Source organism: Nerophis lumbriciformis, linkage group LG11, assembly GCF_033978685.3.
Source record: "Nerophis lumbriciformis linkage group LG11, RoL_Nlum_v2.1, whole genome shotgun sequence".
Lineage (NCBI taxonomy): Eukaryota > Metazoa > Chordata > Actinopteri > Syngnathiformes > Syngnathidae > Nerophis > Nerophis lumbriciformis.
In genome coordinates, this window is record NC_084558.2 from 23913224 (window position 1) to 23940925 (window position 27702).

Sequence of the window (27702 nt, forward strand, 5' to 3'; positions counted from 1 at the left end):
ACCGTATGGGCAGGCGTATGTTATGGACAACGAACGCAAGTGCATTTAATTGATGGCATTTTGAATGCACAGAGATACCGTGACGAGATCCTGAGGACCATCCATTGTTGTGCCATTCACCTGAGACCATCACCTCATGTTGCAGAATGACAATGCACAACCCCATGTTGCAACGATCTGTACACAATTCCTGGAAGCTGAAAACATCCCAGTTCTTGCATGACCAGCATACTCACCGGACATGTCACCCATTGAGGATGTTTGGGATGCTGTGGATCGACGTATACAACAGCGTGTTCCAGTTCCTGGCAATATCCAGCACAGCCATTGAAGAGGAGTGGGCCAACATTTCACTTGCCACAATCAACAACCTGATCAACTCTATGCGAAGGAGATGTGTTGCACTGCCTGAGGCAAATGGTGGTCACACCAGATACTAACTGCTTTTCTGACCTCCCCATACCCCCAATAAAACAAAACCGCACATTTTAGAGTGTTTTTTTTGTGGGTAGCCTAAGGCACACCTGTGCAATAATCATTCTGTTTAATCAGCATTTTGATATGCCAGACCTGTGAGGTGGGATGGATTATCTTGGCAAAGAAGAAATGCTCACTAACACAGATTTAGACAAATTTGTGAAGAATATTTGAGAGGAATATATCTTTTGTGTATATAGTAAAAGTTTTAGATATTCGAGCTCAACTCATGAAAAATGGGAGCAAAAACCAAAGTGTTGCATTTGTATTTTTGTTCAGTATATATAAAACAATTATGTTTTAACCGCTTTATAGGAGGAATAGAGCGACTCTTCTTTGATCCATTGTTAGCTAACTTTTGCTAACATTTATTTATGAGTTAGAATGCATACAAAATGTGTTCTTGTCTTACATAAGGATTGTGAATGATAGTCAAAATACCAAAAAAGTGCAGTTCCCCTTCAAATAGAAAAAACATCAATCCATCCATTTTCTTCCACTTTTACAGGTCTGAGTCAGGGGTATAGCAGTCTCAGTAAGGAAGAACAGACTTCCAGTCTCCGACCCCCAAAACGTTCCTTTGCATATCCCTAGGTCTACCCCAGGGCCTCCTATGTCTAGAACACTCAACTGGCTCACCCCAGTGTAAAGGAGCAGCAACCTTACTCTAAAACTCCTTCTGGATGATCGAGCTATTCACCATATCTCTAAGGGTGAGTCTACACAAACTGGGGAGGAAACTAATTTGGGTTGCTTGCTAACATTCCCGATCTTATCTTTATGCTCACTACCCAAAACCTTTGGGCATAGATGATGGTAGGAACGTAGATTGACCAGTAATTTGAAAAAATAAAAATGGTACCACAAACAGAAAAAAATAGTTATTGTTTATTCCTTGGCCAGTGTCTCTCATGAGAGTAGTTGACTGAGTAGATATATATGTCCATTTATAGGTAAAAAATGGGAGATATGATTCCAAAACCTAGACATTTTACTTTGTTTAAGTAAGCCTATGCTGTTGAGTGTTAAGAACATCACAAATGACAAAACATTGTGTGAACACCAACAACACCTTGGTTCAGGTCTTCATGAAGGCAGCCATGACCGGGGCTAGAAAGAACTCCTTCACAGGAACCATCTCCACTTGAAGTCAGTGAGATATGACAGTTCCAGCCCGTCTCTAAGCCCATTTTTTCTGCAAAAACCTGCACAAAACAAAACATGGACATATACAGTACATGAAAAATATGAGTTAAATCATTAACGTTTAGCAACCATTTTATTGATTATTAGTTATATCTTATTAAGTGAATGCACATTGTTATTTAACACTGCTTTAATCTTTCTCGGCATGGAATTCACAACAACTACACAGGTTCAGTAGTTGCAATTTGTTTTTGTCTGCAGCAGATCTTCAACTAGAAACTTTCAGTCCTTACAGACACCACCATCTTGCATGAGATGAATACATTTACAAGACAAACATGAAACTGCTACAAATTTTGAATGTGACGAAGGATAAGAAGTCAAGAAAAATTTGTATACATTTTAAATATACCCTTGATCCAGACACTATTTTGCACAGCAGATTGAGCTGACATGATTGAAAAACTTGCTAAATTGCTTAATAGAAATTTCATGTCAATCCCACACACCATTTTTGTGGCTCCCTCTACGTGCTGGAATAAAAAAGCTCTCGATGACCTGTTACACGAGGGATGAGTATCGTTTACCGGTATATTTTTTATCGATACTACAACCAAATCGGTACTTCTGAAACAGTGCCAGAGCTGGTACTAAAAAGTAGAAAACGTACAAATTTGGTTTAAAAATAATACATTTTTATTTTAAATGATTTTGTGACATGTAAGTTCAACATAATTGTCATTTAAATTCTTCAATAATGTACATTTTATGTTTTTTAAGAAATTCAACAATATGGAATCACAACCTACAACATATTATCATAGTTAAAACAAAACAAAGCAGATCACAGTCAATGTACAAAAAAACATGGTTGTGTTGGCTATTTTAGTGAGACCCTTATTTTGTTAGACAGGATTTAGCACGCAGTACATTTATTGTGAAGGCCGGAAGTGTGCTTTTGGTCTTTTGGGCTCGACTGCTATGTTTTGACGAGACTAAGCTGTATTCAGATTAAATATATGTTGAGTTCCTGCCTACCGAGCTTTCACAACATCAGCCGTCATCTTAGAAGACCCTCAGTTACATTGGTATCGTACCGTTGACTTTCAGAGCTTGTCTTAACCGTGGTTGGTGCATAATGAGAAAGTATTGCTACGGCAAAATGTGTCAAGATTGGTGGATCCAATGACTGCTGTTAGTGTATTAACACCAAGAATAACATTTAAAAAGAGCGTCTGACTCTGTGTCTCCCTGATGGGATTGCTGTACTGTGTCAATGTTATGTAATAAAATTACTAATATGGAATACAACCCACAACATATTATCAAAAATAAAACAAAATAATGCCAACTCAGCGAATGGGCAAAAACAACCTGCCGGATATTTTGACTTAGCACCGAAATGAGGCATCGATAGCTACTAATTTTTTCAGTCTGGTTAATACCGTGTACATCAGCGCTGGTGCCAATAAGTAAAATCATAGGCGATACCAGAGTCCAAGTCAACCACTTCGTACAAGACATTAGTGATGTTTTTTTTAATACTAATAATACATGTCAAATATGTGTGATGTAACTTATGTTGTACAGTGTTTGTTTAGTGTATTCCTTATTTGAAAAAAAAACACTCTCAAATTGACACTTTTTTGCCACAAATGATTATGGTGTTTATTTCGAACATGCATATGCAAATGTACTTTAAATTGAAGTAAATAAAATATATTAATTGAAATTTATTAAGTGGTTTTAGCATGTTTTCTATTGTAATGAATACATGAAGTTAGGTATCGCATTTTAGGGCTTAAAAAGGGAACAGCACTTTTTTGGAATTATGTATATCGTTCACAATTCCTATGTAAGACAAGAACACATGATTTTCTTTTTTTATGCATTTTAAATCATAAAATATGGCACAAATGAGTTGGATAACAATGCAGCTAATGGGAATGCACTATTTCGCCCATAAAGCCCATCCATCAATCCATTTTCTACCGCTTGTCCCTCTTGGGGCCCATCTAAAACAACATCCAAAAAGCGCCAACAAAACTCCAATTACAGCTTGTGATTTGGGGAGGACATGCAAACCCCACACAGAAAGATCCCAAGCCCGGGATTGAACCTAAGACTACTCAGGACCTTCGTATTCTGAGGCAGATGCACTAACCCCTCTGCCACTGTGAACTCCGGCTTCCTCCCACCTCCAAAGACATGCACCTGGGGATAGGTTGATTGGCAACACTAAATTGGTCCTAGTGTGTGAATGTGAGTGTGAATGTTGTCTGTCTATCTGTGTTGGCCCTGCGATGAGATGGCGACTTGTCCAGGGTGTATGCCACCTTCCGCCCGATTGTAGCTGAGATAGGCTCCAGCGCCCCCCGCAACCCCAAAGGGAATAAGCGGTAGAAAATGGATGGATTTGAATATTAACCAAAAATTAGCATTATTGTTATTATATACACTAACACAGCCAAACTATTTTTAGCCACGCCTTGATCAAAGAGCGCTAACTCGCTTATGCTGCTATATTGACATACTTTGCCGCTGAGCTCTTGCATCGCCACTGAGCAGGTATAATACGTTCATTCTAGATTATAAATCATGCATCTCACCTGGACAGTGGAAGGTTGTGGACATACACCCACAAGTTCGCCAACTTTGACGTCCAACTTATAGATGGTGAGAAAGACACGAAAAAACGCTTGTTTGCGGGCCAACGTTTATTTAAGCCTTTGTGAGGACTATAAACAATTCTTCATCTAAACAGGAAGATATGAACATCCTATCTGTCGGCATTCCACTTAGAGCAGACATTGTACAGTAAGCGAGTATTTTATTATGTTCGTAGTATGTATTTCTTGTTTAGCACTTAGCAATACTGCTTAGGGATTGACTAAAGCTAGATCTGTTTAGCACACAGCTTCTAAAACTTGTAGATCATTCTCCTTATATTCAGGCTTTAAATATAAGTTTCAAAATCATCTTTTGTCTCAAAGTAGCCGTTGTTGTCTCTCATTAAGTCTGCAATAATTAGTAGTGTTGTTGTTGTTGAATGGAAAAGCGAACATTGTGATGTATTATGCCACTGTATGCTTTATATGACCAACATATGTAAATATTACATGTTATTATGAATGTTCCTGCTACAACATTACATATATATTTACAGCGTGTATATAAAACAATATTTTTGTTGGTTTTAAAGTGCTTCATAGGCGGAATGGAGCGACTCCCATTGACTACAGTGTAAGCTGACTTTTGCTAACGTTTATTTACAAGTTAGAATGCATGAAAAAAAAAAAACATGTTTTCTTGTCTTACATAAGTATTGTGTTTGATAGCTAAAATTACAAAAAATTGTAGTTCCCCTTTAAAGCCAGATAGTGATATTTCCCAGTTTGTTTTGTATGAATTCATTGAAGAAATACAGTAAAACAAGTTTGATTGTAATATTTGATAACATGTTAGATATGCAATTAATTAATTAACAGTATATTTCATGGTATACAGAAAAAACTTTTGGAAATGAGTTAGCTTCATCATGAGTTTACCGGAGAAACCTGCCATTATGAGGTAGCCTTGTCATGTAATAGTAACATGGCTCAAAAACATTTCCTCTAGGCCATTTAGGAACTTAGCGAGTTCAAGTCGAGCACAGAGCTGTCTAGGGACCATTTAAGAAAAATAAATATGTTGGCTTCTTATGGTTTAAACATGTGTAATTGAACCTTTTTATAGTATTGGTAGTATTATTTGTTAAAAAGAAACATTATGTCAACACATATAGAGTGAGTGTGTTCACCTTACTACGAAGCTCATCCTCCATGGAAAAGTAAACAAAACGAATGCAAGCAGTGATCAGCGCATCAATGAGCCTGACTGTGTCCAGACGAGCCTGGAACTGGGATGACACCATGCCCATGAATATCTGTCCGCTGAGGGCCTGCACACAATCATCACGTTCCAGTCCATCACCAATTCCTTCTGTTGGGGGGAAAAGGAAAAGTTGTTTATAACCCACACATCATTTACTAGTAAATATTGTTTTGTGACTTGTCAGTATGGTACTGACAACTTGGCAGTACACCTACATTTGGTAAACAAGAACACTGATAAAGAGGGGGGGGGACTAGCTATTAGGGATGCAACAGAACAGGTGGTACGGTGCGTCCCTCGTTTTTTTATGGCCACAGTTTTTGGTCCTTTTCGGTATGTTTTTTTGGTGGAAAGAGAGCATTATATTTTTTATTTTGCTTGTCAACAAAAACAGGATTACAGGATTCTGCAGTAAACATGTGCCAATACAAAAAACATTTAATGATTATTTCAGGAACAAAAAGTTTTTATCCATAAAGTCAAAAAGGATTTGAACAAAGAAGTGGCTGTATAGTTGTTTTTAGTACATGTTTTATATAAAGAGTCCATTTAGAGCAAAGACAAACAAAATTTATGATTCAAAAATATTAATCCATCCATCCATCCATTTTCTTACCGCTTGTCCCTTTTGGGGTCACAGGGGGTGCTGGAGCCTATCTCAGCTGCATTCAGGCGGAAGGCGGGGTACACCCTGGACAAGTCGCCACCTCATCACAGGGCCAACACAGATAAACAGACAACATTCACACTTACATTCACACACTAGGGACCATTTTAGTGTTACCAGGTAAAAATATTAATATACAAAAAATAAAATATTGATAAGTTTAATCTCCAATAATGGACCAATAGTTCGGTCAGATAGACATTCTGTGCCTGTGAGTGCCCATTGAGGGCAGAATTTGGGCAGGTGGGGCTTTTTATGAATAGGGCACTGTTTCTCGAAATCATCAGCCTTGAAGTGTTGTTTGTCAACAGTAAGAAAAGTAGTAAACAGGACATTGGTCTTGTGAAAGGAGACTTCTTTGTGTTGGATCGAATTCCAAAGGGGGGAACCTACACATTGTGTTGTAATTTATATACTAACAGTAAAACACCTTTCTTGATGATTGAAAATCTTGAACTAATGGGTTTATCTTTCGCACGACTCTAAATGTGACAAGCCAGGCAGGTCTACATCTGCTTTTGCTGCCTACAATTTAATGAGAAAATATCTCAGCTCATGGAGCTTTGAGTTATCTCTGCTGGAGCAGAAACAATAAATCCTTCACCATATCCTTTTGGTTCTTTGTCTGGGGAGTTGACATGGACAGCCCTGATACGTTTGATGCGCTCAGCTGACTACTGACAAAGCCATGTGACAAACAAATGAATCCCCTCACTGGACATTATACTATATTGAGGCCTTGGTTTCCATGCCATGTTACTGCATTGCTGATCACTGAACTTTATCAGGCTTGCTGAGACTACCTCACAACAACCTAAATACAGTATATTGCAAAGTCTGCCACGTCTTTTCTGTTCAGCCTGTCTGATATTGTATTCTTTAGTGCGCCCTAATTAGAGGTTTAAACAGTTGCTGGGAAAGGGAATCATAAGAGCTACTTTGTTCACTTTCTTTAACAGTACCTTCCAGGACCAGGAAGAGTATATCCATCTTCACCTCTAGTTGAGTTTTTTTCACCTTGAGTGTTATTTTTTTCATGTGCATAAGACAGACATGCTTTGGCTGCTTCTGTTTATGCACAAGCTCTGGCGCCTGCAGCTTTGGTGGAGGGAGTCTTTGACTTTGCTGAAGCATGTGAGGCTAATCTTGTCCGTAGTAAGCTTTCTATTGCTGTCCATTTACTGTGCTCGTATATGCTGTATTATCCTCTGACCTAAAAAAATGCTATTTTCTTTGTGCCGCCCTGACATGTATTTTTATTTTGGCTTGAGTCAATTAGCATCATTGAGGTTGTCAAGCTGATCATTCAGAAACCAGGAGAGTTGACGGTTTCAACACCACTTTCTCCATCCCAGTTACTGCTCTTGGTCCTTAGTGAAGACACTTCACCCATCTTTCTTCCAGTGTAGCCCATACTGTTGTAGAAAAATGAATGTTTGGTGGTGGTCAGAGAAGCTTTTGGCACAATTCGCTTTGTGCAGCTTGAGAGGCGCTATATCAAACCAATTCATTATTCATTAGATCATATTAAATATTGACATACTGGGAATAAGTTATTAAAGATGGACAGAGAACGGAATTCACCAATTTGGTGAGTAAACACTGTACTATTCAGAGGGTGATCAACATGTAAATGGCACTGGAATTATGATGAAAGGAAAATTGGCAAAATCTGTAACTGGATTTTGGTCTCTATCAGAGAGAACCATGATGATCAAAATGAAGGCAAAGCCTATAAATCTCAACATTACACAAGTTTACATGCTAACTAAGTCCTGGTGACCTTTAAATAAATCAGATAGACTATATTATGGTGAATTAACTTTTAAGAAATATCATCAAACTCCTTATACATTTATATTGGACACAAAACGCATATATTAGATCTGAAAATGGCTTTTCTGATGCAATATATATAAAGAAAGGTGTGCGGCAAGGATACTCTCTATCCCTATCCCTGTTTAATATCGACACTGAACAAATCGTTGAAAGCATTGAAAATCTGAGAGTCGTTTCTATAGGTGGCCAAAACATCAACAACCTGAGATACGCAGGTGACGCTGCAATACTTGCTGAAAATTAAAACCATCTGCAAAATCTATTGCACACCATCAACAATGCAGAAAAACTATATGGATTGAAAATTAATGCAAAAAATAGTGAGACCATGCATATTACAAAAAAGAACATCAAAATGCCCACAATCTATATTAAATTAGATGGTGAAAACATTGAACAAGTTGACGAATTCTAGATATCTAGGATAGATCATATCAATGGAGGATCACATGTTAAATAAATTAAATGTTGACTATCCATAGCAAAAAGAGCATTAAGTAATATGTGCTCAGTTCTAACATCAAGGAAAATAGCCTTACAACAAAGATTCAGAATAATAACATATGCTGTATTACATAGATCTGAAACCTGCACAATAACTAGATCAATTGCAAAAAGACTCGAATCATTCGAGATGTGGTGTATACGTACAATATTAAAAGTATCCTAGAAAGAAAGAAAAAACTATGAAGAAGTACTAACAATGGAAAGCCAACACAGAATGCTCTTAATTAACATTATGGAAAGGAAAAACATGTTTGGGCACACAATCAGACATAATCTTTTTCAAACTCAACTCCCTAAGGAGAAAATAGAAGTAAAAGAAAAAGAGGAAGACCAAGATGCAGATCAATAGTAAATCAACAGCTATCATTGGTGTCTTTGAATGTTGAACTGTAGAAATTGAAGTTAAAAAAAAAAATCCCAAAAAATAAATGTGTTTATAGAACGCCTGGATCGTGTTTAAACACATTCAATCAAAAAACTGATCAATTGTTCAGTATGTCAAACAAGCTCCATATTGTGTGTGGTGATTTTAATGTTAATCTTCTGAACCCCTTCGACAGTACCAAAACAACAAATTTTATAACAGTATTGTACACAATAATTTATTCCCCTCATCACAAAACCAACTACAACAACAACAGGCTTTGCCACACTATACAACATTTTCACCAATCAGCCGGAAAACCAAATAACAGAAGGACTACTACTCAACGACATCTACCTGTATTCAGCATTTTTCACAATTTCTTTGATGAGAAAAACAACAAAAGCAGCTCAATATAGATCAGTCAGACACCGAAAACCAGAGACCATAGCAACATTCAAATCTGAGTTATGTGCTCAGGACTGGTGGGAGGTTTATACCTCCACAGACCAAGATGAGGCATATGAAACCTTCCTTAACATTTTCTTAAAACTGTATGACAAGCACTGTCCAATTCCAAAACATTACGTTAAAGACAGCACTGGTAAGGAGAAACCGTGGATCACAAGGAGAATACTGAAGTCCTGCAAAAATAAAAATTATCTATACAGAAAACATTTAAAACACAGGACCAAAGAAACCGAACACAAATATAAAACGTACAAAAATAAATTAATAAAAATAAAGTACAGCAAAATAACCACAAAAATTTCTGTAACGTATTAGAACATAAAAATAGCATCCAAGATACGCAGAAAGTTTTAAATTGTCTTATTAAAAACATGACAAATAAGGAAGATCCAAACTATTTCATAGGAAATAGTCAAACTATAAATAATCTTAATGGAATAATGGATGAATTTAACAGATTATTTGTGAATGTTGGACCCAATTTAGCAAATTAAATTGTACAACCTGTAAACATTGTCAAATCTAATGAACAACTCAATAAAAACAACTTAGAATAGGTTTTCATTTCTCCTGCTCGTAAAAGTGAAATGACAGAAATGGTAAATTCCTTGAATAACAAGAAGTCAACAGACTGCTGTGATGTAGACATTTCTCAGATCAAAGAAATGGTTGATTATATAGCTTTTCCCTTCACTTACTTATGTAATATTTCTTTTATAAAAGGTGTCTTTCCAATGACAATGAAAACGGCAAAAGTTTTTACCATCTTCAAAAGTGGAGATGAGCATCAGTTTACCAATTACAGGCCTATTTCCTTACTCGCACAATTTTCAAAAGTTCTTGAAAATTTAACAGGTAAATATTAGACAATTTTATTGATAAGCATCACTTGCTAAGTAAACAACAATACAATTTTTAAACAGTTCCACTTCCATGGCAGTGATGGAATTAGTTGAGGAAGTAACCACTTCAATTGATTAGAAGGAGTTCACTGTTGGCGTTTTTGTTGACCTGAGCAAGGCCTTTGACACCATCGATAACACATTACCTTTAAACCAAATACAGAGGTATAGTGTCAGAGGTCTTGCTCATGATTGGTTGAAACGTTATCTTAGTGGAGGAGAACAGTATGTGCATACGAACTAGGACTGCAACTAACGATTAATTTGATAATCGATTAATCTGTCGATTATTACTTCGATTAATCGATTAATAATCGGATAAAAGAGACAAACTACATTTCTATCCTTTCCAGTATTTTATTGAAAAAAACCCCAGCATACTGGCACCATACTTATTTTGATTATTGTTTCTCAGCTGTTTGTACATGTTGCAGTTTATAAATAAAGGTTTATAAAAATTTTTTTAAAAAAAATTAAAAAAAAAGTAAAAAAAATTGTCTCTGCGCATGCGCATAGCATAGATCCAACGAATCGATGACTAAATTAATCACCAACTATTTTTATAATCGATTTTAATTGATTAGTTGTTGCAGCCCTAATACGAACAATGTAAATTCAGATAAAAACACATGGAGTACCCCAAGGTTCTGTACTGGGGCCAAAATGGTTTATATTGTATATTAATGATATCTGTTAAGTCTTTAAAAACTAAACTGTATTCTTTTTGCTGAAGATACAAGCCTGTACTGTTCTGGGCAAGACCTTGGCCAGCTCTTAAAGAGACCGTAGAGAGTGAACTCTTAATTCCAAAGCAATGGTTTGATGCTAATAAATTATTGATCAACTTAAATAAAACAAAATATATAATTTTTGGAAATAAGAAAATTAACATACTGTGTCACATAATAATTAAAGATATGGAAATAGAAAGGGTGTTTTCAACAAAATGTTTGGGAAGATCACAAACTAATTTGGAGATTGCACATAAATATACTCAAGACAAAGATGGCAAAAATGATTGCTATGTTATATAAAATTAAAAACTATATAAGGCTCTTAAGATGTATATAATTATTTCGTACTCAATTATTGTGTTGAAATATGGGGGGAAAATTATAAATCAAACAACTCAATTGTCTTACTTCAAAAGAAAGCCATTAGAATTGTAAATTATGCAGATTATTATGCTCATACCAATTAAAAACATGTAAAACTACATGATCTTGTTGACCTCAACACTGCTATTGTGACGTATAAAGCTCATAACCACATGCTGCCTTGGTGTCTACAGGAGAGGTTCAAACCCAGGGAGAGTTCCTATGACCTCAGAGGTTCATCTGTCTTTCAAAAAACAAACATGAGAACTAGTTTAAAAACTGGATGTTTTTCTGTCAGGGGGGTTTATCTATGGAACATATTGAACAATGCCTTCAAATGTTCCAGTTCCATTCACACATTTAAAAAAACTTTAAAACCAACATCTTAGAAAAATATATTACTCTTGAATAAACACCCGTAGTTAATACTATGATCAATGTTAATTACAATACTAAATGTGGTACATCAATTATAATGGAAATATAAGTGGTTGTATATAGTATATTATTGGTACAAATGTTTAACCAACACGTGTACAAGGATATTTCACAAAAATCATGAAATGATCCCTTAAAGAAATGTTTCTATGACTTTAGCTCCAGACGCCTTCTGTTTGTTTGAGATTGTCATTATTGCCGCAAGTATTAGAAAAGTGTAAAACAAGTTACAACTGCGGCCCACAGCTAAGAAACAAATATTTGTATGGCTGGCCTCTAAGGAACACCTCCAAGGAACACATGCGGCCCAACAATGGCCCCCGTCCCAATAGTTAAGAAACACTGATCTATACCACACTGATCTATACCACATGTACCCAAAACTGCCAACAATAATCTATTTACATGACGGGACCTGCAAATTAACCAAATCTTAACGACATTCTTATTGTAAGGAACTATTGTTAGTATCATGGCGCCTTGACCACCGAGAGGTAACGTGGGTGCCTACTACAGCTCTTAACCTACTAAGCCAATGAGCTGCTGCACTGCCTGAGTTGGTAAAAGTTTGTCCACAATTAAAAATCATTCCTTTTACCTGTATTGTAGAAGGCTGTGGTCCTAAACTTAGAAGTTGGTCAACTTTGAAATTCAACTTAGAATCGAAGATAGTGAGGAAGATGAGACAGAATGCTTGTTTGCTACCAGCATTACCTAAGGAGTGAGGATTATGATGAATTCTTCATCTAAATGGGGAACACAAGTCTTGTGCTGAAAGATATAAACATACCATCAGCCGGAATCCCAAAGAGAGCGGATACTACACAGTAAATAATTGTTTTGTTATGTTTGTAGTTTTTTATTTGTTGTTTAGCAGCTATCATTGCTGCTACATGATGCTTAGTGTTTCAAGATAGCATGATCTGCTTAACACCCAGCTTGTAAAATTTGTAGCTCAACTTCCGTGTATTCAGGCTTAAAAATAGAAGGTTTTGGGTCATCATTTGTCCAAAATGCAATGCTTAAAATTTTCAAAATACAGTAAACATTACGTGTTGTCATGAATGTGCCTGTTATTACATTAAATACATGCCTTCACATGTAAATAAAGGAGGAGGATGTTTACAAATGGACTTTTAGGCAGTATAGAATGATTCCCGATTACCTGCATTGTTAGCAGTTTAGTACGAGACGTATTGTAGAATTTAGAACACATAAAACAGAGAAAGACAAATGTGTTCTTGTCTCTCATAGGGATTCCCATTTAAGCACAGCTCACACAGTGCATATATTAAACATTGAACATTTTCACATCCCATACTTATCTTTTATTCATTTTAATAAAACTTACAGTAAAATAATTCTGATTATAGACTATACCTATAATTTCTTCACTGCAGTCATGGGCTAGGAGTCAGCCTGTAACAGTAGGTTTTTGTTGTTATAATTTATTATTGTTTCTCCTGTTGGCTGCATTCCAAGTAAGTGGTGTTTTTCTAGCTAAGAAAAATGTTTCTCATTATTGGACACAGAGTAATTTTTTAAATTTAGTTTTTGTCCATTGCTGTCTATTGTCGGATGTTGTTTTTATCAAAATGTCTTATATTGCTGTATTAATAGCTTTGTATTTACATTTCATGTAATCTGTTTTGTACACTATCTCTCCCGGCTGGCCTGGGAACGCCTCGGGATCCCCCGGGAGGAGCTGGACGAAGTGGCTGGGGAGAGGGAAGTCTGGGCTTCCCTGCTTAAGCTGCTGCCCCCGCAACCCAACCTCGGATAAGCGGAAGAAGATGGATGGATGGATGGATGTTTTGTACACATTTCTACGAGTCTCGCATCTACATCGAGGTCCAAAACCAAGCATCATCACACAAATCAGACATCTACAGCTGTTCCTTTTTTTGCTGCAGAGATCATTTATTGACCATGTACTGCTGCAAATATGCAGGGTTTCTGACGCTCTGTTCAAAATAAGGATATGGTTTTGCAAAAAGCATGGGCTTGTTCGTAATTGACCCTTGGAAGTTTTTGCGACGACCTGCTTTGTTTGGTAGAAAAATGAGGTTTTGATATTGTGTTACAACAATCAAAGCCTCTTGCCCAACATTAGAATTTTGTTGTGTCCACATACCATCTGAGCTCCAACTGTTCCTACAGGAATTGTGCTTGATGGGAGTCGTGAATGATAGCTCCAATCCTGAGAATAGACAGGGTCCAGAAGCCAGCTCCACACACTTCCCATTCAATTGGTTGGACAATGAAACTTGCATGGGTTTATAGGCAAAGGCTGAGCAGTAACCCGACAGACAGGCACGTTGGTAGAAGTCCAGAATCTTTTTTCTAGGACAAGAGAGAGAAGGGGGCAAAAAGTCAATATAGTTAAATATATGAAAAGGCCCAAATTAAAAGGTTGTTATTTTACAAATTAAATTTAAGATAGAAAGCATGCATCAGGGTCATTTTTTTAAATTATTCATTCATCATGCTTCCTAAATATACAGTCAGTAAACTGTGCACCATTTATCAATGTACAAGTGAAACTCAAACATTTTTAATATCGTGCACAGGTCCATGTCAGAAAGTTTTTTTTTATTGCATCCAAGACATCATCAGAGAAACTGAACCCCCATTTGCTCCTGATGCTGCGCCATCAGTAGGTGAATGTGGTAATAGTGTCAAAAGCGCTTTGAGTACCTTGACGGTAGAACAGCGCTATAAAAGTACAGCATAATCCATTTACCATGTACCATAGTGACATTATTAATCTTGCTAATTGGACACGGTAATTATTCACCATGAAGAGTCAGGGCATATGTCAGCTGGCAGGTGCTTGTGGCTACCATATTTCTGCACAAAGCACAGCTGGCGCAAAACTAAAAAAATAACTGACAGACTTTTAAAACTAAGGACTTCACCAAATAAAGTAACTGCTTCTTGGGGAAGATAAGACACATGGACTTCTTATGCAATTAAAAGGCAAGACCTTTTTTTTTTTTTTTAATTAAACAAGATTAAGAAGTATTTGTAAACAACAAGGGAATTAAGTATTAAGTATTTGTAAACAACAAGGGAATTAATCTCTTCTTCTTCTTGCTATCCTCCCCTAACTAGACATTTATATTAACATTGAACAAAGAGCACAAGAAGTTAATGTTGTAAAAACCTATCAGTGCCTCACTAGCTATAAACCTCAACACACGTCACGGAACTGATGACTGGATTCTGTTCCAAACCACTATTTATTATTATCGCAAACAATTGGAGGAGAACAAAAGTTTTTCATCAGTAAGTCTGTGTGTTGTAGCAGTAAATAAGACCTCTAGTATGTCCCAATTATTGTTTATAACAAAGAAATATTGGGGTACAGCACACACGCACAGGAAAGTGATGCTGCTACACTAAACATACTGCTAGACAAAAAAATTTGTTTTTACACCTGTCAGAGCCTAAGAGAGGATAAATATCAGCTCCATCCCAAAAATCAGTGCAGGCCTCTAAGATCAGGTCAGCTGTACCATGAGACAGCATCTGGATGTTATCTGGGGGGGGAAAGAGGGATGACAGTGAAAAACATACTGTACATATACTGTAAAAAGACTAAACGCGTAGATTTCTTAGAACATGCATATTTTACGTTTAAATTGCATCTAAATGCGTTATTTTTCTGTAATTACGTCATTGAAATAAACCTGATAACACTTGTTTTTTTTCCTGCACAACTGGCGTCACTGATTTTTTTCTCAGTACAGGAATTCCTGGCACACAATGTAAGCACTGAGTGAGATGTCAGCGTACCACAGCTAACAACAAAGTTTATTTGCATTAAATTAAAAGCCTAAAATAATTCATACCCCAAGCAAATTTCTCTGTGTATTTTTCTAAATAACTTTTTTTTGGTTTCATTCTTTGTATTTTTAATTACAGTATATATTGTGAAGACAGGCAGATAATCAGGATGATCATTAATTAGCAAGTCGCTCTGTTTTGTTATGGAAGTCATTAGTAAAGATATTGCCAATCGGGGGCGAGGGGGTCAGTGTCGGTCGAACGCCAGGCATTAAGAAAATAGACATTACCGATCATCAATTTTCGCTATGACGTCACATTCGTCACTTCATTGACATAAACGGCAATGATGACCGCTGGCTGGTGCGCGCTAAGGAGGAGGAAAAAACAAGTTTATTTTAACACAGACACTTTCTCCCGAACACTTGATGTCAAAACTGTGAAGATTGACCGCACAGTTCCTGTCTTCACAATAAGTGCTTCAACATCCTGCCTGCGTTAAGAAAATATGGGTCTCAAAAAACTAGCACACACAAGCTAGCAAGCTATAGAGTTAGCCTCCAATGTATTTCTTGTAAAGGGTATGAGGACGAGTATGGAAGCTGGACAAACAAGAAGGTAAAAACCAACCACTTCACTGTGGTATTGGAAAAAGGGGGACTTTTTTCCTTCCACAATGTAAATTCGAAGTTATGGAACTTAACATCTAGTGTTAATACTCTCAGATTCCAATCAGTGCAAGTCATCAGAAAAAGGTAAAACACCAACTTTACTTATGGCGGTCTAAATTTGTTAGGAGGTGGCCACCACAAATAAATAAATGTATTTATGGTGGTCTAAATTTGTTTGTATGGGGCCACGCAAATAAATGAATGTACTTATGGCGGTCTAAATTTGTTTAAAAAATGTAATAGTTTCCGTACTGTACATACATATACACATATATATATATATATATATATATACATATATATATATATACACATATATATATATATATATATATACACATATATATCCATCCATCCATTTTACACATGTATGTATGCATGTATATATATATATTAGGGGTGTAAAAAAATTGCGATTTTTGAATTAATCGTGATTCCTATTTGTAACGATTCTTAATCGTTTCGAAAAAAATCGATAATTTTTTTTTTTTAAATAAATCTGTCCTGTCTAGCCACCCAAGCAAATCATATTGTTGTTGCATATGCTCAAATCTGTTGTACAGATTTACTTTAAAAAAGAGAAGTGTTGGATACTTCTCGTTAACTTATTTGTATTTGACTTTATTAAATGTTTGGGTAGAATTTCATTAAACAAAAGTACTTTTCTTTTAAGTAATATAAACATTTATCAGAATTGTTTATCTACTTTATGGAGGAATGTAGTTAATCATAGAACTGTTACGCAATGTTATTAAAAAAGTATTCATTTAAATTCGAGCATCGTTTTGAACCGAGAATCGATTCTGAATCGTCCATCCATCCATCCATCTTCTTCCGCTTATCCGAGGTCGGGTCGCGGGGGCAGCAGCCTAAGCAGGGAAGCCCAGACTTCCCTCTCCCCAGCCACTTCGTCCAGCTCCTCCCGGGGGATCCCGAGGCGTTCCCAGGCAAGCCGGGAGACATAGTCTTCCCAACGTGTTCTGGGTCTTCCCCGTGGCCTCCTACCGGTCAGATGTGCCCTAAACACCTCCCGAGGGAGGCGATCGGGTGGCATCCTGACCAGATGCCCGAACCACCTCATCTGGCTCCTCTCGATGTGGAGGAGCAGCGGCTTTACTTTGAGCTCCCCCCGGATGACAGAGCTTTTCACCCTATCTCTAAGGGAGAGCCCTGCCACCCGGCGGAGGAAACTCATTTCGGCCGTTTGTACCCGTGATCTTGTCCTTTCGGTCATAACCCAAAGCTCATGACCATAGGTGAGGATGGGAACGTAGATCGACCGGTAAATTGAGAGCTTTGCCTTCCGGCTCAGCTCCTTCTTCACCACAACGGATTGATACAGCGTCCGCATTACTGAAGATGCCGCACCGATCCGCCTGTCGATCTCACGATCCACTCTTCCCTCACTCGTGAACAAGACTCCGAGGTACTTGAACTCCTCCACTTGGGGCAGGGTCTCCTCCCCAACCCGAAGATGGCATTCCACCCTTTTCCGGGCGAGAACCATGGACTCGGACTTGGAGGTGCTGATTCTCATCCCAGTCGCTTCACACTCGGCTGCGAACCGATCCAGCGAGAGCTGAAGATCCTGGCCAGAAGAAGCCATCAGGACCACATCATCTGCAAAAAGGAGAGACCTAATCCTGCAGCCACCAAACCAGATCCCCTCAACGCCTTGACTGCGCCTAGAAATTCTGTCCATAAAAGTTATGAACAGAATCGGTGACAAAGGGCAGCCTTGGCGGAGTCCAACCCTCACTGGAAACGTGACCGACTTACTGCCGGCAATGCGGACCAAGCTCTGACACTGATCATACAGGGAGCGGACCGCCAAAATCAGACAGTCCGATACCCCATACTCTCTGAGCACTCCCCACAGGACTTCCCGAGGGACACGGTCGAATGCCTTCTCCAAGTCCACAAAACACATGTAGACTGGTTGGGCAAACTCCCATGCACCCTCAAGGACCCTGCCGAGAGTATAGAGCTGGTCCACAGTTCCACGACCAGGACGAAAACCACATTGTTCCTCCTGAATCCGAGGTTCGACTATCCGGCGTAGCCTCCTCTCCAGTACACCTGAATAGACCTTACCGGGAAGGCTGAGGAGTGTGATCCCACGATAGTTAGAACACACCCTCCGGTTTCCCTTCTTAAAGAGAGGAACCACCACCCCGGTCTGCCAATCCAGAGGTACCGCCTCCGATGTCCACGCGATGCTGCAGAGTCTTGTCAACCAAGACAGCCCCATAGCATCCAGAGCCTTAAGGAACTCCGGGCGGATCTCATCCACCCCCGGGGCCTTGCCACCGAGGAGCTTTTTAACTACCTCAGCAACCTCAGCCCCAGAAATAGAAGAGCCCACCACAGATTCCCCAGGCACTGCTTCCTCATAGGAAGACGTGTTGGTGGGATTGAGGAGGTCTTCGAAGTATTCTCTCCACCGATCCACAACATCAGCAGTCGAGGTCAGCAGAACACCATCCTCACCATACACGGTGTTGATAGTGCACTGCTTCCCCTTCCTGAGGCGGCGGATAGTGGTCCAGAATCGCTTCGAAGCCGTCCGGAAGTCGTTTTCCATGGCTTCCCCGAACTCCTCCCATGTCCGAGTTTTTGCCTCCGCAACCGCTGAAGCCGCACACCGCTTGGCCTGTCGGTACCTGTCCGCTGCCTCAGGAGTCCTATGAGCCAAAAGAACCCGATAGGACTCCTTCTTCAGCTTGACTGCATCCCTCACCGCCGGTGTCCACCAACGGGTTCTAGGATTACCGCCACAACAGGCACCAACTACCTTGCGGCCACAGCTCCAATCAGCTGCCTCGACAATAGAGGCGCGGAACATGGTCCACTCGGACTCAATGTCCAGCACCTCCCTCGTGACATGTTCAAAGTTCTTCCGGAGGTGGGAATTGAAACTCTCTCTGACAGGAGATTCTGCCAGACGTTCCCAGCAAACCCTCACAATGCGTTTGGGCCTGCCAGGTCTGTCCGGCATCCTCCCCCACCATCGCAGCCAACTCACCACCAGGTGGTGATCGGTTGAAAGCTCCGCCCCCCTCTTCACCCGGGTGTCCAAAACATGAGGCCGCAAATCCGATGACACAACTACAAAGTCGATCATGGAACTGCGGCCTAGGGTGTCCTGGTGCCAAGTGCACATATGGACACCCTTATGTTCGAACATGGTGTTCATTATGGACAATCTGTGACGGGCACAAAAGTCCAATAACAGAACACCACTCGGGTTCAGATCCGGGCGGCCATTCTTCCCAATCACGCCTCTCCAGGTTTCACTGTCGCTGCCAACATGAGCATTGAAGTCCCCCAGTAGAACGAGGGAATCACCCGGGGGAGCACTCTCAAGTACTCCCTCGAGCGAATCCAAAAAAGGTGGGTACTCTGAGCTGCGGTTTGGTGCGTAAGCGCAAACCACAGTCAGGACCCGTCCCCCCACCCGAAGGCGGAGGGAAGCTACCCTCTCGTCCACCGGGTTGAACTCCAACGTGCAGGCTCTGAGCCGGGGGGCAACAAGAATTGCCACCCCAGCCCGTCGCCTCTCATTGCCGGCAACGCCAGAGTGGAAGAGAGTCCAGCCCCTCTCGAGAGAACTGGTTCCAGAGCCCTTGCTGTGCGTCGAAGTGAGTCCGACTATATCTAGCCGGAACTTCTCAACCTCGCGCACTAGCTCAGGCTCCTTCCCCCCCAGCGAGGTGACGTTCCACGTCCCAAGAGCTAGCTTCTGTAGCCGAGGATCGGACCGCCAAGTGCCCTGCCGTCGGCTGCCGCCCAGCTCACACTGCCCCCGACCTCTATGGCCCCTGCTATGGGTGGTGAGCCCATTGGAGGGGGGACCCACGTTGCCTCTTCGGGCTGTGCCCGGCCGGGCCCCATGGGGACAGGCCCGGCCACCAGGCGCTCGCCATCGTGCCCCACCTCCGGGCCTGGCTCCAGAGGGGGGCCCCGGTGACCCGCGTCCAGGCGAGGGAAATCTGGGTCCTTTATTTGTATTCGTCATGGAGGTCTTTGAGCTGCTCTTTGTCTGATCCCTCACCTAGGACCAGTTTGTCTTGGGAGACCCTACCAGGGGGCATAAAGCCCCCGGACAACATAGCTCCTAGGATCATTGGGACACGCAAACTCCTCTACCACGGTAAGGTGGCAGCTCAGAGAGGAGGATTCTGAATCGTGTGATGCCCAAAAATTCACAGCCCTGATATATACATATTTACATACAGCGCCCCGCGCTGTGCAGAGGATTTTGTGAGATGTAGTTTATTTTCAGACCTAAATTGGCCCTTGTGTGTGAATGTGAGTGTGAATGTTGTCTGTCTATCTGTGTTGGCCCTGCGGTGAGGTGGCGACTACATACGCTCAATATTTAACACAGAGATCATCCTTAAACTGTGCTGGGCCCTGTCGGAAACACAAATGAAGGGCTGGGCCATATGGACCAAAATTCATATCTTGTTTTGGTTTGGCTCATAAACTAACCCATAAATGGAAATATCTGTTGATGTAATTAAATATCTCCACCATGCCTTGATTTTGAATTTTCGAGACTGGTGGGGATCCCAAATACACAAAAAAAAGGTACCAACAAGAAAAGTAGGTTTTGCATAATAGGATCCCAACTTAAGAGGCGTTTTGAGATAAGAAAAAAGAAAAAGCCTTGAAAATAAGCTCTTTTGAATCTTTCACTGGTTTGTCTTACCTCTGCTTAATAAATAAATGTAATTTGCTTCCATGGCTGTATGTTCTTGTCAACAAACGGATGGCAAATTTGTCTCTTCAATCATTGATTTGTTGTTCAATATTCCCTCCAATTCTCATAGTTACTGGCGCACAGTGCAGCTTGTGTCAAGTTTTAAAGTGGTGAAAATAAACATTTTACTGACCATTTCCTCCAACTAAGACCTTGTTTATTCCGTGTTGAAACACTGAGTGTGTGAACTAAAAGAAGCGAGGCTACTAGCCTCTGTGCATGGCGCAGGAGTGAGGGACGCACACAGTGACACATCCACGTCAATGACATGTGTTTATGGTCAAATTTGGATGGATTTAGTTTAGAAGCAAAAAAAAAATCCCTCCATGCACATGAGCGATAGGTGGGGGTTTTTTCAGGGCGCACGGACTATTTTCAAGCGCATTTGCGAGAAGATTTGTCGCAATGTACAGTCCAGAAAGGAAGACAACTTGTACAGGACAAATGTGACGGTTTAATATCTTCTTCAACATAACATTCAATGAGCCACAAAACATGAAAACACAAAGAAGGAAAATTGAAAGGTAACTCACCAGAGGAAGAGTCGCGTACAAAGAGGGATAGAAGGTGGGAGATAGGCGGCTGACGCTTTGTGAAGTAATGCAGGCGTCGCGAAGGCAGATCTTTAACATTTTCTCCAGTTGGCATCTGATAAAGAGCCAAATGGCTCTCTTGTTTAAAAAGCTCCCTTGCACCGGGAGTGAATCCTGACACACACAACATAGTGTATTTTATAGACAGATCTGACTTTCACGTTTCGAACTCAAGAGCTTGATTGAGAGAGATGGGACTCTTTCACAGCAAAAGAAACCTATTTGACTGCAGACTTAATTCTTACCTATGAGCCTGGAGAGTTCACAGAGCCCCCAAGGAACACAAACTGGCTGCACATTGCCATGGCTCTCTTGCATTGCCAGGTTAGACAAATGATCAGAGAAGCGGCAAAGCTGCTGGGTGACGTTGGTGTTGCAGAGGTTAAGCATGATATTTAGACCAAGTGGCTTGAGTGAAGGCAAGTGACACTGCCATGAGAGATCATCAAACTGAATGCTGGCAGGGTTGTGCTGATCTTGAGAAAGACTCAACATTTCCAGGTGGTAGTCGCACACAAAATCATCTTCCTCCGCTTCTTGGCCGACAATTCCAAATTCCTAGAGAAAAAAAATGTTAAGTTAGGTGTTTGGTTGACAAAGTAATTTTTTGAACTATATTACCCATTTGTGGCCTATACTTTCAATTGTTACCTGGGATTGGTCTTCGCCTCCCTCTGTGTCACGGCTGTAGCTCACGTTGGATCCAGAGTTGTGTTTGGTGCGAATATTTAGAGGTTGGCAAGACCGCTGAAGCCTTAGTGTGTCTGTTGAACGAGTTATCTCACTGGGTTCATATGTTTCCCCAAGATAGGTGGTGAGCTCTGCTGGTTGACAAAGTAGAGCTTCTTGGGCCTGTTCAGCAGTAACACAGGAGTGGATTAAACTATTTTTTATCCCACTTTTCACTATGTAGTAATTGCTTTCTTTCCTTGAGCTTGCCTGTGATCTTTATGCAGAAAAAACACAAGTTATGATTCAGGGTCTGCCAACTCGGTTTCAAAGTTGGCATCTGTATGGCACCCTGTTGTTATGTGAGGGGATTTTGACTAACCAAAGAGTATGGCCAGAGAATCTCCTAAATGATTGGTCAAAAGCTCTTCACGAGACTAAGCGGCGCCACTTTGAGGCCAACTTAGAAACCGAGTTGGCCATACTCTCTCCATACATGGCTCTGACCAGTAGTACACGTACCACACTTTGAGAATCCATCCATCCATTTTCTACCGCTTATTCCCTTTGGGGTCGCGGGGGGCGCTGGAGCCTATCTCAGCTACAATCGGGCGGAAGGCGGGGTACACCCTAGACAAGTCGCCACCTCATCGCAGGGCTTTGAGAATCACTGTTCTAAAGTTATCTTGCAGAAGGTGCAATGTGATTCCTATTAAATGTTTTAACTTAACAACAGTAACCAGTTGGTGGAGGAAAGAACAATACATCATTTGTGAAGGATCTGTTACTGCGTCTGCTAAAGCTAAATGGTTAACGTTTGCAGTATTTTCGTCTGTCAGATTCACGTTTTAGAATCATTTGACACAGACTTGTCCCGGATTAATTTAAAAAAAAATTTTTTTTTAAATCATTTCATTCACTTTCACCGCTATGTTTACAAACGCTGCTCTCCACAATGACATCTGTGAAAACATTTTAAACGTTTTCAAACACCGACTTCAATCATGCTTTAATTTGTTTGTCCTACTGCCACAATTGTTGAACTTGTACTTATACATATTACAAAAATAACTCTTGCTTTGCTGTGGACTTTCAAAATCTCCACTGCTAGCTAAACTCTGCCGTAACATACCACTGTAAGCGCAGAGCACCACACACTTATCGTGCTTGATCAATTCTGACCCAGCTGCACAAGTACTTAATTAGTTCTGTTTTGTATTAATTATTAGCTTGTATTAAAGATTACTTATTTGAAATACCGTATTTTCCGCACTATAAGGCACACCTAAAAACCTCCAATTTTGTCAAAAGCTGACAGTGCGCCTTATAATCCGGTGCGCCTTATATATGGACCAATATTGAGCCTCCAACAGGTAAAAGTTTCAATCAAGCAATCAATCGCAACTACGGTAAGCAGCCGCCGACTTCATTTTCCCCCGTCTTAATTTTCCCCCGTAGCCGCCCCCGTAGAAGTAGAAGCGTGCGGTGCATGCTGGGATATATGACTGCGCGAGGCGTGCCATTTTAATTTCCATTTGTTTGTTTATGTAAAGACCCCAAAATGGCTCCTATTAAGAGACATGCTTACGACGCAGAGTTTAAACTTAAGACGATCAGTCAAGCAGTAGAACACGAGAATAGAGCAGCAGCGACACTGACTCCATTAATGACGACTTCGACGAGACGGATGTCGGATGCCGTATCCGCCCAGCTGTTTAATTCGGACACTGAAGAAGAAGAATTCGAGGGATTCGTGGATGAGGAATAACTTCATAAAGTGAGCTTTACATGTTTATTTTGTGTGTTGTGTTGTGTGACATTAACGTTTGAGCAACGTTGAGTTATTGATATATTGTTATTGCTCTGCACTATTTCGAGTGTTACTATATTGTGATTGCACTAACGTTTGATTTACCGTAACAGTATCACAGTTTTTTACGTGTTTATTGAATCAGGGAAAAGTTCCCCTCCACTATGTGATATAAATGTTGCACTACATGTTATACCTTGCTGTTGTTAAAAGATAAACAAAACACCACGTCATTGACTTTACCTCAGGGAAAATAATAAAACAGCTGTTTATTCATTTTGGGAGTGAACAGAGTTGTCAGAACGCTGGTTTGTAATCTATTAATAAAGTTTGACTGACCTATCTGACTGTTTTGTTGACATTCCCTTTAGCGCAGCTCCATCTAATGGGTGCATAGGTGCGCCTTATATATGAACAAAGTTTTGAAATATGCCATTCATTGAAGGTGTGCCTTATAATCCAGTGCGCCTTATAGTGCGGAAAATACGGTATATATAAATTAGGAGTGTAAAAAATAATCGGTACAAACTGATAAACGATATGAACTTTAGAGATATGAATACATCGTTTGGCGAGCCGCTTAATCGATCTATACATAGTATGGATCGGTAGATGTTCAGTTGGAAAGTCATGAATCGGTTGCTTGTAAATCTACTACGAAATATGGTCGCTCTAATCTTGCGAGATTTCTGTGATGATGGAATACGGACTGACGACACAACAACATGGCAGACAGCACCAAAACAGTTTACAAACAATGCACCCCCGTATATTAAATCTAAAGTGTGGTTAACGTTTGGATTATAAAAAAAAATAATGGTCGGTTGGATAAAAGTATGGCCATTTTTAACGTTTGGAAAGCAGCGATAAAGTAGCGGCAGCACGACTAATCTCAGCACTCACCTGTTGTGATGGCATAGAGACACTCAAGCCGGCGATGAGGGAGCTAGTGATGCTGATGCTAGCAAACCTACCAAATGAAAGACTTCGAGCCCCAACTTAGCCACAACTCTGCGAGGTAATCACATTAACTACTACATTGTTTATTAGGGATGTATACCAAGTACCGGTATGTTTTAGTACCATTTTCTAATTGGGTCGGTCCTTCTGGACCATGAAGATTCTGGACTAATGTTACTGCTTCTAGTATTTTTTTACCCATTGTCCTAATTATGACACACTGTCACATTCGGTTCAGCTCCTGCTGCATAAACATAACATGTCAGCTTGGAATAATGACAAATTAAGTTTGTAACACTACAATTCATCCTCAAAAGTTTAAAGTAAAAGCCACTTAAAGGGGAACTGCACTTTTTTTGGAATTTTGCCCATTGTTCACAATCATTATGAAAGACATGACAGATGTATTTTTTTTTTATGAAAATAGTAAAAGTATTTCAGCTTCTACACTGAAGCTGCTGTTTCGTTTACATGGTGGCACTTAATTGTATCTTGCATTTGTTTTTATTGTGGTGTTATAACACCTCTGCTTGATGCACAGCTTACTTTTCTCTGTATTTAATTGTTGCTACCTGTGCAAACAACCGTAAAGGCCTGCTAGCTTTTCCAAAAATGTTTGCATACATATTGTTTTCTCTAAGTTTATGAATTGCAATGCTTTGCAGTTGGTAGTTCTACTATTTGCTCATAATTAATACAGGCACCAGCTGTTTTGTATGTGTTTATTTAAAAAATAAACACATTAAATTGTTCTGACATGATACATGATACATTTAATTTTTTTTCCATCTGCATCAAATTGCATCGAATCGTAATGTTTTAAAAAGTATTGAGTGAATCGCATCATAACCCATGTATCGAGATTCATATCGAATTGCCATTTAAGGTAAAGATGCACACCCCTAATATAAATATATTTTCAAGACTTAATGGTTGTAAACAAGACTTTTTACAAGATTTTGATGACATGGTAAGGCTTTAAATTAAAGGGGTTATATTATTACTTTTTTCTACAATTACAATACTTATTTGTGGTGTACATAACATGTTATGGTGATTCTTTGGTCAAACTTTTGCATACATTATGTTTTACAGACCATCCTCAAGCCACTTTCTGACCAGCTCTTGAGGATGCACTGCTGTTGAAAAATAGCGGTACTTGTTTTGTTTTCATCGACATGATGTGCGGCGCAGTGACAATGCTGGCATACAAGCTGTGGCGCACGCATGAACGCACGCACGCACGCACTGTGTGTGTATACTTTATTTATTTATATATATATATATATATCTATATATATATATATATATATATATATATATATATATATATATATACTGTATATACTAGGGCTCTCAAAGTTAACTTTAACGGTTAACCGTAAATTTCAATAACGGCCCTCATTTTTTAAAAGGGCGATTAACATGAACACTTCCTTTTTGACACTTGTGCCATGCCGTAGCGGGGGAACTTGGCTGCAGTTAACTTGCTACTGTTTAGCCTTGTTCTCCCAACAAGAAAGGATTATTTTTTGCCGTAGGAAGTGACAACATCCCTGCAGCAAACACCTGCTGCGCGTGTCATTCTAGAGGTGGGTGGTGCTTCACTTCCGTGTTCAGATTACGGTTAAGGTGCATTGATAACATAACATTTTGATTGTTACTGTGACAGATTTAGTAAGTAAGATGACATAAAAGCTCGACAGAAATGAAAGACGGTCGGCAGGATGTCGAAAGGACACTTTTTTTATTGCAAACAGTCGATCCGACATCAAAACATGTCAACACACTTTCTCATACCAATCACACATTTTTCCGTCATTTTTGTTCAGTCACTTTCCGAACATGCATTTAGGAAGAGTGTATTATGACAATTGTCGAGAAGATCGTCTTGCCATTTTATTAAGCAAATGACCTGGGTAGAGCTTGGTGCATGCCGGTGTACAACGTATTCACTTGCTCTGAGCGGAGTGTAAAATTAAATGATGTGTTGTGCGTACATTTCAATTGTATTAATAATAGTATTTATTTAACAGGAAACAATGTAAATGGAACATAAACATGTATTTGACGCTCAAACTTTACGATTAAGAATGTAATGAGAACTGCTATAATTCAGTGTTACATTATTTATATACACAAAGTTGTATACAGGAATTGTTGGCAATTTGGAATGCATTACCAAGAGAAATCATATTATTTTATGTTCATTAACATTTTAACTATTTTCTGTTACATCATTAAAATATCCTGTGTACATTTTATCATGTAGGTCTACCATTTATTTAGACAATTATGACAACAAAAAAATATCACTGATCTATAGTTTGTTAAAAAAAAAAAAAGGACACTTATTGCCAGTGTACAGTGCATGAAAATATGTGTGCATGTTTATGGTCATACGAAGAAATTAACTAGTTTGATTCTATAGAGTGTGCATAATAATTTGCGTCTTCTTGGCCACTGTCCGGTGTAATTAATAACGTATATATTTCTCACACAGCGGTCTTTATTTGTGTTAGCTTGAAAAATGACAAATATACTCTTTTGAGCTGTCAAGTTGTGCAATTATTAGCTGACCAGTGTGGCAAGGAAATCATCAAACTGCACTGTACAGGTATCTTGCTTGTCATATTGGCAGGTAAAATCATGGCATCATGGTGT

General features: G+C 39.5%; 1 protein-coding gene across 3 annotated transcripts in view; it reads right to left on the reverse strand.

Moving 5' to 3' along the window:
* Positions 1–27702, reverse strand: part of tmem94 (transmembrane protein 94) — a 120143-nt gene that overhangs the window by 33663 nt on the left and 58778 nt on the right. For all 3 annotated transcript variants that reach the window (XM_061967040.2, XM_061967039.2, XM_061967042.2), the window contains exons 14-20: positions 22251–22451; positions 21845–22157; positions 21540–21713; positions 15221–15323; positions 13916–14124; positions 5423–5604; positions 1550–1682 (exon numbers count right to left, since the gene is read on the reverse strand). In XM_061967040.2, coding sequence (XP_061823024.2) covers positions 1550–1682; positions 5423–5604; positions 13916–14124; positions 15221–15323; positions 21540–21713; positions 21845–22157; positions 22251–22451 — 1315 coding nt within the window. The remainder of the gene's footprint in view (positions 1–1549; positions 1683–5422; positions 5605–13915; positions 14125–15220; positions 15324–21539; positions 21714–21844; positions 22158–22250; positions 22452–27702) is intronic.